At 36.2% G+C, this 13,543-nt stretch overlaps 2 protein-coding genes across 3 annotated transcripts in view; both read left to right on the top strand.

Moving 5' to 3' along the window:
- arhgap27 (Rho GTPase activating protein 27) overlaps positions 1 to 13,543 on the top strand; it is a 37,256-nt gene that overhangs the window by 13,111 nt on the left and 10,602 nt on the right. For both annotated transcript variants that reach the window (XM_079850813.1, XM_079850814.1), the window contains exon 3: positions 12,927 to 13,397. In XM_079850813.1, the coding sequence (XP_079706939.1) occupies positions 12,927 to 13,397 (471 nt within the window). The remainder of the gene's footprint in view (positions 1 to 12,926; positions 13,398 to 13,543) is intronic.
- Positions 12,838 to 13,543, top strand: part of kif22 (kinesin family member 22) — a 28,329-nt gene continuing 27,623 nt past the window's right edge. The window contains exon 1 of the mRNA XM_079850815.1: positions 12,838 to 12,850. Within this exon, the coding sequence (XP_079706941.1) occupies positions 12,847 to 12,850 (4 nt within the window). The 5' untranslated portion in view covers positions 12,838 to 12,846. The remainder of the gene's footprint in view (positions 12,851 to 13,543) is intronic.

Here is a 13,543-nt window from a genome sequence, read left to right on the forward strand (position 1 = left end):
TGAGGTAATCCAGGATTCCAGGCCATGATTGGTGATGTAACAGAGAGGGGGAGCTGCTGGGTCCCTTGAATGGCCCTTCTTTGTGTGTGTGTGTGTGTGTGTGTGTGTGTGTGTGTGTGTGTGTGTGTGTGTGTGTGTGTGTGTGTGTGTGTGTGTGAGAGAGAGAGAGAGAGGTAGGAGTTCAAGCTGCTGATTCTGCAGCCTCAATTTCATTGGTCGATAAGTAATTTGGTTAAGTAATCAGCAGCATGATGTCCCGTCTATGCACCCTACAATCACTTCTTTCTGAATTCATTATCGCTGTAAATTCCTTGGCTATCAGTATGTTAAACAGAAGTAACGTTTGTTTCTAACATCCTGCTTCACACATACATGGTCTCAGTGTCATTTAGAATCAGATGGTGTTATGAATAATAGATATTCATGAATGATAGTCTGAAGAAAGGTATATAAAACGAATTGCATTTCCAAATATAAAATGGTAAAACACGAGCAAAGGAGGCCCACAGATTGGTATATTATATTTTACGGTCATCATAACATTCTTGTTTGGAACTATGCTTCCTTCATGTGCTGTTGGAAGTTTCCCACTTCTGAAGTTGTAATTACAAGTTGCATATAAGTGCTTTATTTTGAAGGAAAGAATAGGAATTACTGAGGACACCAGTTTCATTCTTGCCTATTTCTTAGGGAAATTTTATTAAAGCCGAAATGTATTGAGATATCTAGTCACTATTCAATGGAATTTGAATGAAATGTAGTGTTCATTCATTGGCAACCATATAAACTTGACCTTACCTATTGTGAACATTCACCACGCTATTTAGATTATTCTGCAATTTTGGTCATATACTGTAAATGTTTTTTCGCTGTGCAAAATACATAACATACGCATCAAGTGGTTATTTATATATATAAATATACATGACTGTAACTGCAACTGCAAGAGAAAGCAATGTAGATGTTGTGGGAAAAATTAATAAAACTTATGAGTCACACAGCGATAGTTTTCTCCTCTGCATGTTTAAAGTTTATGGCTTGCCCAACTTTAGCCATCAAAATGATCTTTGAGTTTCCCAATCGTAAATACGGCTTGAGAGGCTGTTCCTTTCCAATTTTCCACTACGAAACTCATATTTACAATAATTCTGATAGCAGGTAAAGGCAGCATTAAAGTCAGGCTGACTCAGTGAGACACATGGTTTACTTTGCCTTGCCCAGTGGGACATTGCCACAGAAACTATTAGTCATAAATGTTCATAATTACACAGAGAGTTTTACACCTGTCCATTTCATATTTCTATGTGCAGTCATCGCTGTAATGACTGTGTCTGAACAGGTTTCCTAATTTTTTTTGGTCAAACCAATAGATAGTTCCACCCCCAAACTCACACCATTGGTTGAGGAATGTTGGCGGTATCTGGCTGGATGCTCATACAAACAGAGTCATGTTTTCATAGCACCACAGTAGATTTATTTGAACTCATCATACAAATTACAGACATAATCTAAAGCCCTATTCACACTGGATTAGTATTATCTGGGGACCTCGTGTGATTTAGAAATTACCCACCCACATCTGAATTTCGTGTGGCGCATTCGCACGGGATAAGCGAAGCCTGTGATTTTACTCGAATATACTGACTTATCTCACGGATATGATGTCAATAGGCTATTGCTTGGAAATGTATTGTCGTTATTATAGGTCTAGCTGTATGATATCTCATAAACAGAAGAATGTTCCTTACCGCATGCTGCTATACATGTCATCCATCTCCAGCTAATCATTCTTTTTGTTTTTGCGCTTCTGATGGTTTTCAGCTTTCTCTTTCTCTTTCGGCAAATTGTATAGTTATATCGAATGGTGTAAAGCGATATGACCCAGCACCCAAAATACTATCAAAACACTCCAACGCAGCCTCCATTCTTCGCGAAAGATGGATAAAAAAGCGCACAGGAAACAAAAACCTTGAAAAAAATAGAAACGACCCCACCAAATCACAGAGATGCCGATTCGCACGGGACTAATATTATCACAGGACCTCGGTGTTCGGCGAATACGGTAGGTCATTTGCGGGGGAATTTTTACTTTACAAATTACAGACATGGCCGAATCGCACGGGATTAAGATCACAGACAACCTCCGTACTTATTACAAATCACTAGAGGTCACCAGGTAACTTAATAGGCTACTTATCCCGTGTGAATAGGGCTTTAGTTTCCACTGCTAATCTGGGATAGGATAAAATGTTTGAATGTTGAAACAATGACACATGACATTTTTGATTTCCATTAAACTACGAACTGCATAAAAAATGCATAGATAAGAAAAGACAAAATTTTCTCTCAAACTGACCGAATCCTGTTCCTTTTTTTCTGATAAATTTTATGCAGACTTTGACTTAAACCAGGAAAACGTTACCTATTGCTCTTACACCATAAAATGATCATACTTTTAACGGTATAAGATTTTAAAAATGTTACGGTAAAAACCTGTTAATTAGTGAGATCTACATTTTTTGAAGTGAAAAAAGTATATAATTTTTTTTTCATTTAAATGATCATAATTCTTAGTTTTTTTTGTTATCATCAGTTTTATGTTACACCTTATGTTGTTATATCAATGTTTATTGCATTATTTTAGTGTCGTGTGTTACCATGATGGTTTTGTATTTGTGTGTGTGTGTGTGTGTGTGTGTGTGTGTGTGTGTGACACCGTGCAGCTTCCACATATTAGTATTTACCTCAGCTTGAGGATTCTAGATGTGGCTTTCTCTTTAACACCTGTGTTTTTATGGTGGTTGTCAGAATATTATAAGTGTACAAAACAGATGTTGGTACTTTAGTTGGTATTAGTATCAATTAATGAAGTTCAATCCGTAAAACTTTTGACTACTGTCTTTTTTCCACTGTAAAGTTTTTTTTTACACTATAGTTTCATCTACACCCTGCTTTTAACTGCGTATAGTATCTGTGGTAATCTCATGTGTGTTAGAGCACCTGAAAAACTGTGTGTGTGTTTTAAACAAACTAGTCTAAATAAGGACTAGACTGTTCCCATTCTTCTGAATGGCCTGTGCTCAATCATAATGGATTTCATACCATTGATATTTAAGTAGCAGCTGTCAATCAAATGCAAAGTTTCCCTCAGGGGAAAAAAAATGAAATTGCAGAGTGCTATAAATAGCATGGGACATTGCGTTACACATTAACTGCTCATTTTGGTGTCTAATCGGCTAATACAGTATGTTCTAAAGGAAAGTTCAGGAGGAACTTCATTTCACTTGGGCTTTCACTGAGGTCAAATATCTTATAAGCATGATTACGTCATTTTAAACTTTCGTGTTGTTTTTTCTGTTTAGTTTTCTGTTTAGTTATCCAACTCTCGGGTCATATAGCTGTAGGCTGCCATGTTAAAGATTTGAATAACAAAACTTTTGTGAATAGTAATCCCTGACACAGGCTTGTGTATTTTTAGTTTAGGCTTGTTCCAGGAACTTTTTATGTCTGGTCTGCCTCACTTTCATTACACACATCATTAGAAGGAGGAAAAAGTGTGTAGAGGCTTATCATGATATCCATACATTAGGATCTCTCTATTTCTCTCAACCACAGGCAGGGAAATCAGCATTATTTTAAAATTTGCAAACGCAGATTCTATTTCAGACAAGGAAGCTGTCTTGTTTGTCAGACTGCTTGGATGAACAATTGTTGAGTAATTCCCCTGATCCTATATTTCCTGCTTTAAACATTCACAGTCGAAATGCTGATCAGAATTCACAACAAAACACAGTGGCTTTGTCTTCCGATCTTTATCGCGCTACCACATCATGGCATGTAAAATACATGTTGTTGTACCTGTCTATCAGCTTCCTGAGGCTTGTAAATGTTGAGCTACACTTATCTCTATTTAATGTCTTTTCATCATGGTTTTATAAATTATATATATGAGGATGATGAAGTAAGTTTTGTTGGAAAATATCCATGAATGAAATAAACATAATCAATCAATCAATCAATCAATCAATCAATGTTGAAATCAGCATTAAATGAAAATTCTATGTATCTATTTTCTAAATGCATGTTATAGATCTGATTGTGAATGATACATCCATGAACGATACATTCTGATGAATATGACTTCTCAAGTCATTTAGTCCCCTTAAAGCCCTTCCCCTCCACAATCAAGGAAGAAACGTTCCACAGCGACTTTAATATTTAGGCTACTCTAAAAGCCATTTGATTGTATAGGAAAAAAGAACATCTTGAGATCTTTTTAGTGTCTCAGCTGATCCTCCTAGACAGAAATGAGAAGTTAATTTAGTAATTTCACACAAATTTCAGAAGCGATCTCAACATGGTCTCAAAATGCGTCCAGATCTATTTTTTACAGTCTATGGTCCAGATTAAAGGCCCGTTCATACCAAGGATGATAACTATAGTGATAGCGATAAAGGTATAGTTCTAAAAATCGTTAAAAGATTAGCAGAGTTCACGCCACAACTATAATGATGACGGCAAAGAGAAACTATATCGTTGGAATCACTTTCAGGATGTTTTATTTCCAGCTGATGAATGATAAAAACATTGATAGCCAATCAGAATCCATCCTGCTTTAAAGAGCTCGAGCATTTAAAGCGACATGATGACAAAACTGCAGCGTGTGCTTTGAACGATATCGTCCGATGGTGTGGACGTTATAATATAGTTATCATTATAGTTATCATTGTTGGTGTGACCAGGCCTTAAGGCTATATACAGTAGTTAACTAAAACTAAAACCAGAACATTTTTAATTGCTAGAAGTAAAAAAAAAAAAAGTTAACTGAAGTAATAAAAAATATATTATTTGAGTTAGTTTTCATTTCTTATTTTCATTTAGTTTAACTTGATGGACTAAAAGTAAAAATAAATAAAGCCTATTTAGATAAATAAATAAAATTTACTAAAACTAAACTAAAAAAATAAAAAATAATTCAAAATATTAATCAAAACTGAAATAGTTATCTCAATGATACTAAAATAACACTACAATACAAGTCTACAATCAAAACTCAGAGATCTCAATAGGATCTCAACGTTTCTCATCACATGCAAGAACAAATCTGAGCTATGCTTTTCATTTTATGACTATAAACTATATGTCAAGAATTGTGTCTATTTAAATTTCTGGAGAAAGTTGACTTGACACAAATTGACATTGTTACCCCATTTGAAAGAGGATATTCAACAAGAAAAATATCAGTGTGAGACTTGAATTTATCCACTGAGAATTGAATGTAATATGAAAAGCATATGATGCTGCATACCAGAATGGAGCCAGTTTGATAAAATAATGCCTGAATGGCTATTTGGCCACTTATTAACATAATAGCCCGTGTGGCCAAAGGGAATTCATTGGAAAAGGAACATTGTTTCAAGTGAATATACGTTTGAAGAAAGCAAAACGAAGACTTCATTTCTTAGGAATAATTTGCACCAATGAACCATGAACAATAAGACCAAGAACACTATGGTCAGTTATGATTTCGTGTTCACTTTAAATGATAAAAATGGCAAAAACAATTCTCTGTTTTGTTTACTGAGAAATGCAAGCATACTTTTTAATTGCCTGTCAGAGGTGTTACATCAAAATGTGAGGAAACTGAGGAAATGTGCTCAAGTCAGTGGCTTTGACTGGTGTAGGTTCTGTTTCGATGGACAAAAAGAGGAACTTATGTTTTTCATGTTTGTAAAAGTATATTTAATGCTTCATCTGTTACCTAAAATCTAGCAGTTACACACTTTTCAGTGTCAACACTTCTCTCTTTGCAGATATTTGTCATATATTCAGTTTCATACGTTATCTACATGATATGTTCATCCTTTATTCACAGCACTCCTCATACCTGCCTCTGTCTCTCTCTCTCTCTCTCCATCTGTCCGTTCTATCCATTTGCCCCCTCCCCCTTTCACTCTTGCAGAGTAGCGCTTCAAGACAGATGTTCATTAGTTGTGCCATCGACTGCAGACGCAGAGGGTGTGTGTCTGCATGAGTGTGTGTGAGAGAGAGTGAGTACGGCTCAGCCTGTTTACCATGATGCTCGCTATTGGATAGCTTGGAGTTTGACTGTTGTCTGATCAGCTGTATGGCTGTTGCTGACTGATCGAAACAAAGACATGATGGATTATTACTCTGAGATCCGGTCCAACCACCGGCCCAGAAGCGCAATGCCCCTCTCTCTGAACACGCAGGTACGTCCACAACCCCTTCAGACTGGGTTTCTGGGCACGGAAGTGCTGTCACTTGTTGTCATTTTGATACGAGTTGGTGTGTAAAAAGTTATACATTGGCACGACTGTTCAATATATAACACATTGTGGTGTTTATACATGAGCATTGTGCATTAAAATGTCAGCAATGTTGCGCATTAGTTGGACTTTGCGTACATGCGTGTTTCTGTAGTTCTCAGCTAGGATGTGGTTTCTTCCTGTTGAGACACTCCCTGGTGCTGATATATCAAAAACACTTGTTAGACATCATCTGGGTCAAGTGTTTGTCACTGTAAAGTTGTCCAACTCTGTTGTAAAGTTGTCCAACTCTGTAAAACTCTATGAAACAGAAAAGCTGCAAGACACTGACCTTTAGCATCAGAAAAAGGAAGTTTTGTTTAATTGTTCAGTCTGCATCGTTGCAAGCTTTCATACATGTTGTATGTGATGAACTACAGACTGTGTGTGCCAATGCCAGACGGTTTCTGCTTTTAGAGGCTTCTCCCTAAACATCCCTTGCTTCTATCTCTTTTGCTCTCAGTTAGCCTACTTTTACAATGACTTATACAGGTTGTATGGCTGTCTCTGTTGGCCAGCGCATTCAGATCATCTAAATTTATCTCACAAAAAGGATGGCATACATTTAAGGCTGGGGATTTCATCACTCCCTTTGCTTTAAGATGTTTTAAAGGGATAGTTCATCCAAAAATGAAAATCATGTCATCATTTTCTTTCTCTCTTTTCATTACAAACCTGCATGGCACAAAAGGAAAAATGTTAAAGAATGTACTTGCGAAGTGTCATAAAGGTCCAAATTACTTGTGCACTATATTGCAAATATTCTTAGGTTGAGAAATGTAAGTTGCTACTGAATGTCACATGACTGTATGTTATAGCCTAAGTTTGAATATGCAGAAGCTCATATGAGATTTGACCGATACAGCAGAGAGGGAAAGCAAAGCTTCCTGACCATGAAATCAAAGTTGTCAATTCTTTTTTCTTATGGAATATTGCCGTATTTATTATATATGATTTGTTTTTATTCAATCAATTCCTAGTGAATGAAATTGGGAATTTATTGAATCAATATCATTCTAATATGCTGATTTGGTGCTGACTTAATGGCTCTTATTATTATTATCAATGTTGTGAACAGTTTTTGTTGCTGAATAATATTTTTGTGGATTTTCAGGATTCTTTTATGAAGAGAAAGTTCAAAAGAACATAAATTATTTGAAATATAAATATTGTGTAACTATGTCTTTACTGTCACTTTTGATCAATTTAATGTGCCCTTCCTGAATAAAAGTATTGATTTATTTCCTTTATTTTTTATCTTACTTTTGAATGGTAGTGTATCGGCCAAAAACTGTTTTCAACATTGATAATAATAAGAAATGATTCTTGTTTAGCAAATCAACATATTAGAACATTTCTGAAGGATCATGTGACACTGAAGACTGGAGTAATGATGCTGAAAATTCAGTTTTGATCACAGGAATAAATTTCATTTTAAAATATATTAAAATAGAAAATGGTTATTTATTTTAAATAGTAATAATATTTCACAATATTACTTTTTTTACTGTATTTTTGATCAAATAAATACAGCCTTGATGAGAAGTGTCACAGTTTGTGTTGTAGAACACACACAAACATGATGATGAGTGCAAAAATGTAATAAATCCACAGGCAATAATCCACACTAAGATACAGCATACAACACATCTAACATAAACGAGACCCGACAGCAATGAACAGAAACAGAGGAACTTAAGTATACATGCAAACAAGGATAATTAATGACACACACCTGAACCGAATGACGAAATCAAATGAACAACCATGACAGCAAACTCAACAGGGGAAAAGTGCAAACAAAAACAAAGTCCAAACCGAGTGAGACTGTGACAATAAGAGACTTTTCAAAAACAAAACAAATCTTCATTATTCCAAACTTTCGGCATGAAGTGTATCTCATAATAGAGAAGGAAATATGATCGCAATTTGCTTTTAATGCCACCTTCATTAATAATGAAGAGTTACATTTCAGTCTGCTCATCACACAAAGCTGTTGATAACTTAGCTGTTGAATATTTCATTTTTGACCTCGACAGCCCAGATCCCCGTTCACTTTCATAACGTGGAAAAGATTGACCAGAACTTCAACATTTCTCCTTTTTTATTTCACAGAAGAAAGTCAAATGTTTATGTTGGGTGGGTAAATAAGCCTCTGACAGAAGTTTAATTGTTAGGTGAACTATCCTTGTCTTTATCACTCAATTCTCATTGCCCCAAATAATCTCAAGTCAGTGTTGTTTGTGGTGGATGTATTTGTGCGGCTGTTATTCGTGATCATTATAACAATAAACCTGTTTCCTCTCCGAAATGCATGTAGGCATTTGTGGCTGACACACATTTGGGTAAATATAGACCCAGGAAATGACATGCCGGCTGACTTGCTTTTATTTCCGGTGTTGTGCTTCGATTGCTACTCTTGCTCTTCTATTTCATTTTCGTCTTTTCTCTGTCTTTTTCTCTCTTTCCCTCTCACAGACATTTTTCAGGAGAGGTGTGTCCTCGTACAGGCCTCTCTCGAGGCTACAGGTGAGCTCAGTACTGAATATAGTCATCTATTCCAGAGCCATCTTCACTCCACATGCATGCCCAGGGAACTTCATGTGTTCTTCTGTATCATGCACTGGGTTGTGATTTTTTTTTTTTTTTTTTTTATCTCTGTTGAGCATTGGTGGATAAAGGAACTTTAAGATCTAGTCATTTTCATAGCTTATGATTTTTATCAATACTATTACTATTTCTCATACTTACAGTTAAGCAATTGAACAAACCCCTAACCCTATTTTGTAACTTCTGCATGCATCTCTTCCAGCACTACTTGTGCTACATATATTGCCTTTGATATATATTGCTACATATTTGTACCCTGGAAATCCAGAGTTCTCGCGAGAGCACAAGGAGTATGGCTACCGAGCCCACAGCCCTCTCCTCGGACAGCACGTCATATACGCATTTATTCTATCTGACTTATTTGTGTGAACTCGTGAAATCTCATATACGCATTTATTCTATCTGACTTATTTGTTAGTGTGAACTCGTGAAATCTCAATTCTCCAGCGGCAGTCATCTTTGTTGTAAACTAATTCAAACCAAGCGCTCTTTGATGACGTGGGTTATTACGTAACCGCAGATCATCTGTCCATCATCGATTAAAGCCCGCCCTGGCAATTTGATTGGCTTGGGCTTCTGGGAGCCGAGCATAAATACTCCTCAACAGATCGAGTCCAGACCGAACTTCCCGACCAAAAAAATGTTGTGGGCGGGGTTCGGGCTGGCACCCAGGCTAATAAAATGGGCTAAAATCTGAGACTTCTCTTAGAGACCAGAATATCAAAGAGACTTGATAGAGACTTGAGCCAGTAAGCAACCACCTAGCAACCACATAATAATGTGTTAAAAACCATTCCAAACACCTGAACAACCACATAGCAACACCCCGGAATTGCAACAGTGACCTTTGCACACACTTGTGAAAAAGAAGTGCTTAATATGCTGAATGTGCACACTATTCCAGCAGATATCATAGTATTAATCAAATAAAAGGCCACTTAAAGGGATAATTTGCCCAAAAATTCTTATTCTGTCATAATTTACTCAAGCTCATTTTGTTTCAAAGCTGTGTTTGTTCTGCTGTACACGAAGGAAGATATTTTGAAGAATGTTGGTAACCAAACAGATTTTGGGCCCCATTGACTTCCATAGTAGGAAAAAAAATACTATAGTAGTCAATGGGGCCCAATTTGTAACATTTTTCCAAATATTTTCCTTTGTGTACAGCAGAACAAAGACATTTATACAGGTTTGAAACAACTTGAGGGTGCGTGAATGATAATTGGGTGAACTATCCCTTTAAGTCTACTTAAAGTTGGTACACATTCATGACTATGGGCGTTTCTCAATACCAAGCATGCAAAGTTCGGACTTGCGTCCTTGGTAGTTCCGGTGATTCTGCAAATGGAACAGCAGAATTCTCGATAGCGTGACTTAGCTCGCTCTGGCTACTCCGGTTATCTCTGTATGTATATTTTAGGCTACAAAAATACAACTGTCCACGCTTCTGAGAGCGACATTTACATGAATATGCTAATATATGCTGTGCACTTTCCTCTCAATAACAAAATAAACAGAAGTTGACAGCAGTGAGAAAACAGCAGTTAAGAAAGCGTCTGATCATGGCGATGTGGAATGTTTGCACCAGCTCTGTGATTCACCGGCATCATGTGGACAGATGAGGTTATCATAATTAAACTATCATAACAGTGTAATATTAAAGTATATTTGAGACTATACACTATGCAAGACTGTAGGTTGAATTAATCCCTTTTCTTTGCATGACACATTGACATTATAGTACAGAATACCTCTTCTGATTTGTTTTTCCTGGCAAAAACTTCCAGAGTCATAAAAATCAGACTCAGGCTTTTATAGACAAACTAGGAAGTCGGGAAAGGTCTCGTTTTAAAAAAAAAAAGTTTGTTACAAGCTGTTCACACATTGGCAATACAAAGTGATTATTACCTGAACATTCTTACATCGAGCCCCTTTAAGTAGACTTTTTTTTGCACTTTGTAATAGTTTCACAGTTTTACTTTAAAGTATATTTTAAATCATGTGTAAATCAATTGTCGTGCTTTAAAGAAGCACACTTATTTTGATGTGTTGACTAACTATACTTAAGTATTTGATCAATTAAAGTTATCTGATAATACATTTAAAGATAATATTAATTTAAGTGTACTAAATTGCATCTTCATCATCACAAATGTGCAATTACAGATATATTTAAATACATGAAATGCAAGTTTCATTAGAAATGACATTAAAGTATATGGTAAATGCTTGTCAGTACATTCACCAGTACACCATATTTCAAAGACAATAGCAAGTAATTCTAAAAATACATATAAAGACATGCGGGTCTAAAATGCACAGCTAATTGCTTTTAATATGAATTTAACTGTAATAGTTTTTCATTTAATTGCAATTAACATTCAATAAAATCAGTACGCACTGAAGCGTATTATATCTGTAATAAGTAGTACTTGTTTTGTATGGCAGCACGCTATAACCAACCGTTGGTCTAAAACTACCTCAATGTTCATCACAGCAGCAGCAAAAATCAAAAACTAGATTAAAAGGCCCCTGTCGCTGATATATAGTCTCAATCTCTGGGATGAAACATGCTCCATTCTTTAATCAGGACCATGTGAGGTTTATCCTGTGGGGCTTTGGCCATCTAAATAGGACAAACAATAAAGATGAAAGTCTGTTTGTGGTTTTCTTCTTTACGGCTGACAACTCTTGTTCTGTTTCCTGAGATCAGCGCGCTCAGGAAGTGCTCTCTTACTGTAATTGGCACATGAGGCCAAAAGTTGAAGTCACTTTATTATTTTGAGCATCAATGCATTTCCAGAATGCAGTCGACAGTAGCGTGGGTGTTGCTCAGGTTAGGGAGCTTTTTGTTTTGTTTTTCTTTCTGGTGATGTGGAGAGTCCCTCCGAGCTGAGCTTCATGTTGGTACACGGTACGTTTTGCATAATTGTGGGAGGAGGGTGTGAAAGCAGACGCTCCATCCAGTGTATGTTTTGCCCTTTGAGTAAACGTTTGTGACATCACACAATTACCTGTTTACATAAGGTCAGTATCACTGTAAAAGGTCAAGTGAATCAAGTTGCATCAAGCATGCATGTCTTCGGCCAAATGCACAATATTTATATCATATTTCATGATCTCTGTTATTACACAATATTTCATGATATCTTTAGCTTCTGGGCAGTTGACATTTCATTTTACTATCCTTAGTAAATCCTTAGTTTTCTCTTCTATACATTCATCGTTCGGCTGGATAACAAAGAACAAACATTATTTGTAAATACAATTTAAATGATCTGTTCTAGATTATATTATAATATTTCTCACTTTATACACTGGGGTTGAACAATATTTATGCTGTCAACTTATCAAAAAGTAAACATTTTCCATATAATATTTTAATCATTTGTTTTGGCTTTTGTACAATGACAGTATAAAACCAATTATAGCAAAAACTATATTATAGTTTTTGTTAATATTTTCTATTGGATTTTATTTTAATATTTTCTGTTTTATAATAATAATAATATTTTCTGTTTTCATTTAAATTTTAGTTACAATTGTTTGTAATTTTGTTGTGCATTTTATTTTATTTTTATTAGTTATTGTTTTTTAAAATATGTATAGTTTTTGTTAAGTGAGTTTATTTGGTATATATGTTGGTTACAGTTTTATTTCAAGTAATTTTATGGTTTTAATTAACAACAATAAACCTGATTTAATTATTATTTAAACAGCTTTATTTGTTTAATTATTTAAACAACATGTTGTCTTTAATATTCCACATACTATTTTTTACACAGTATAAATGGGTCTTTATACATGTAAATATTGCTTAGGATGGGGTTCCTCTCAAAGAGATCATCATATTTGAAATTGAGAGTCTTTGATATCAAGTCTGAAAGCCCCTGCCTTGCACAAGTAAATGCGTTTTAAGCTAAACGTTTTTGTTTTCATCCTGGCTTTATTTTAATATCAGCAATGCTCCTCATTTTTGTCCATCAGGTAGAGGATGACAACGCTCTCACAGCGGTGTATGTAAACATCCCACGTGTGCGTCGGAGTACCATTGACACCTCCAGTCCCATTACTCCTCCATTACAGGACTTCCCGGACCCTCCCGATAACCTCCTTTTGGACTCTGCGGGATGGGAGGTCCATACTGACAAACAGAGCGGGCAAGAGTACTACTTCCATCCCTCCACGGGCCGGAGCACCTGGGATTTTCCCCTCAGCTACTCCATGGATTCGTCAGTGGCGACGGAAGAGGCCCGTTCTCCTCCCTCTTTCCCCCAGTCTCCCATCAGCTCGCCCGCAGGCCCTTCTCCTCGGAGATGGAGCTCGGACTGGGAGAAGGTGCTGGATGACAATACTGGCAGACATTACTTCTTTAACTCCGTGTCGGGTCAGAGCTCATGGGATCCCCCGGAGGACATCAGCTCACCAGAGAACATAAAAATTCTGGAAGATTTCCCGGTATGGAGGTTTTTCTGCTGATTCAAACGAATGATACTTTGAGATGTACTATGGTACTAAATGATTACCATATTCATATATTATGGTACTGATGTACATTTTCAGTACAATTTTCAGTTTCGAATTAGTTATCACAAGGGTTCTCA

Source organism: Squalius cephalus, assembly GCF_949319135.1.
Source record: "Squalius cephalus genome assembly, chromosome: 19".
In the NCBI taxonomy this organism is placed as follows: Eukaryota; Metazoa; Chordata; class Actinopteri; order Cypriniformes; family Leuciscidae; genus Squalius; species Squalius cephalus.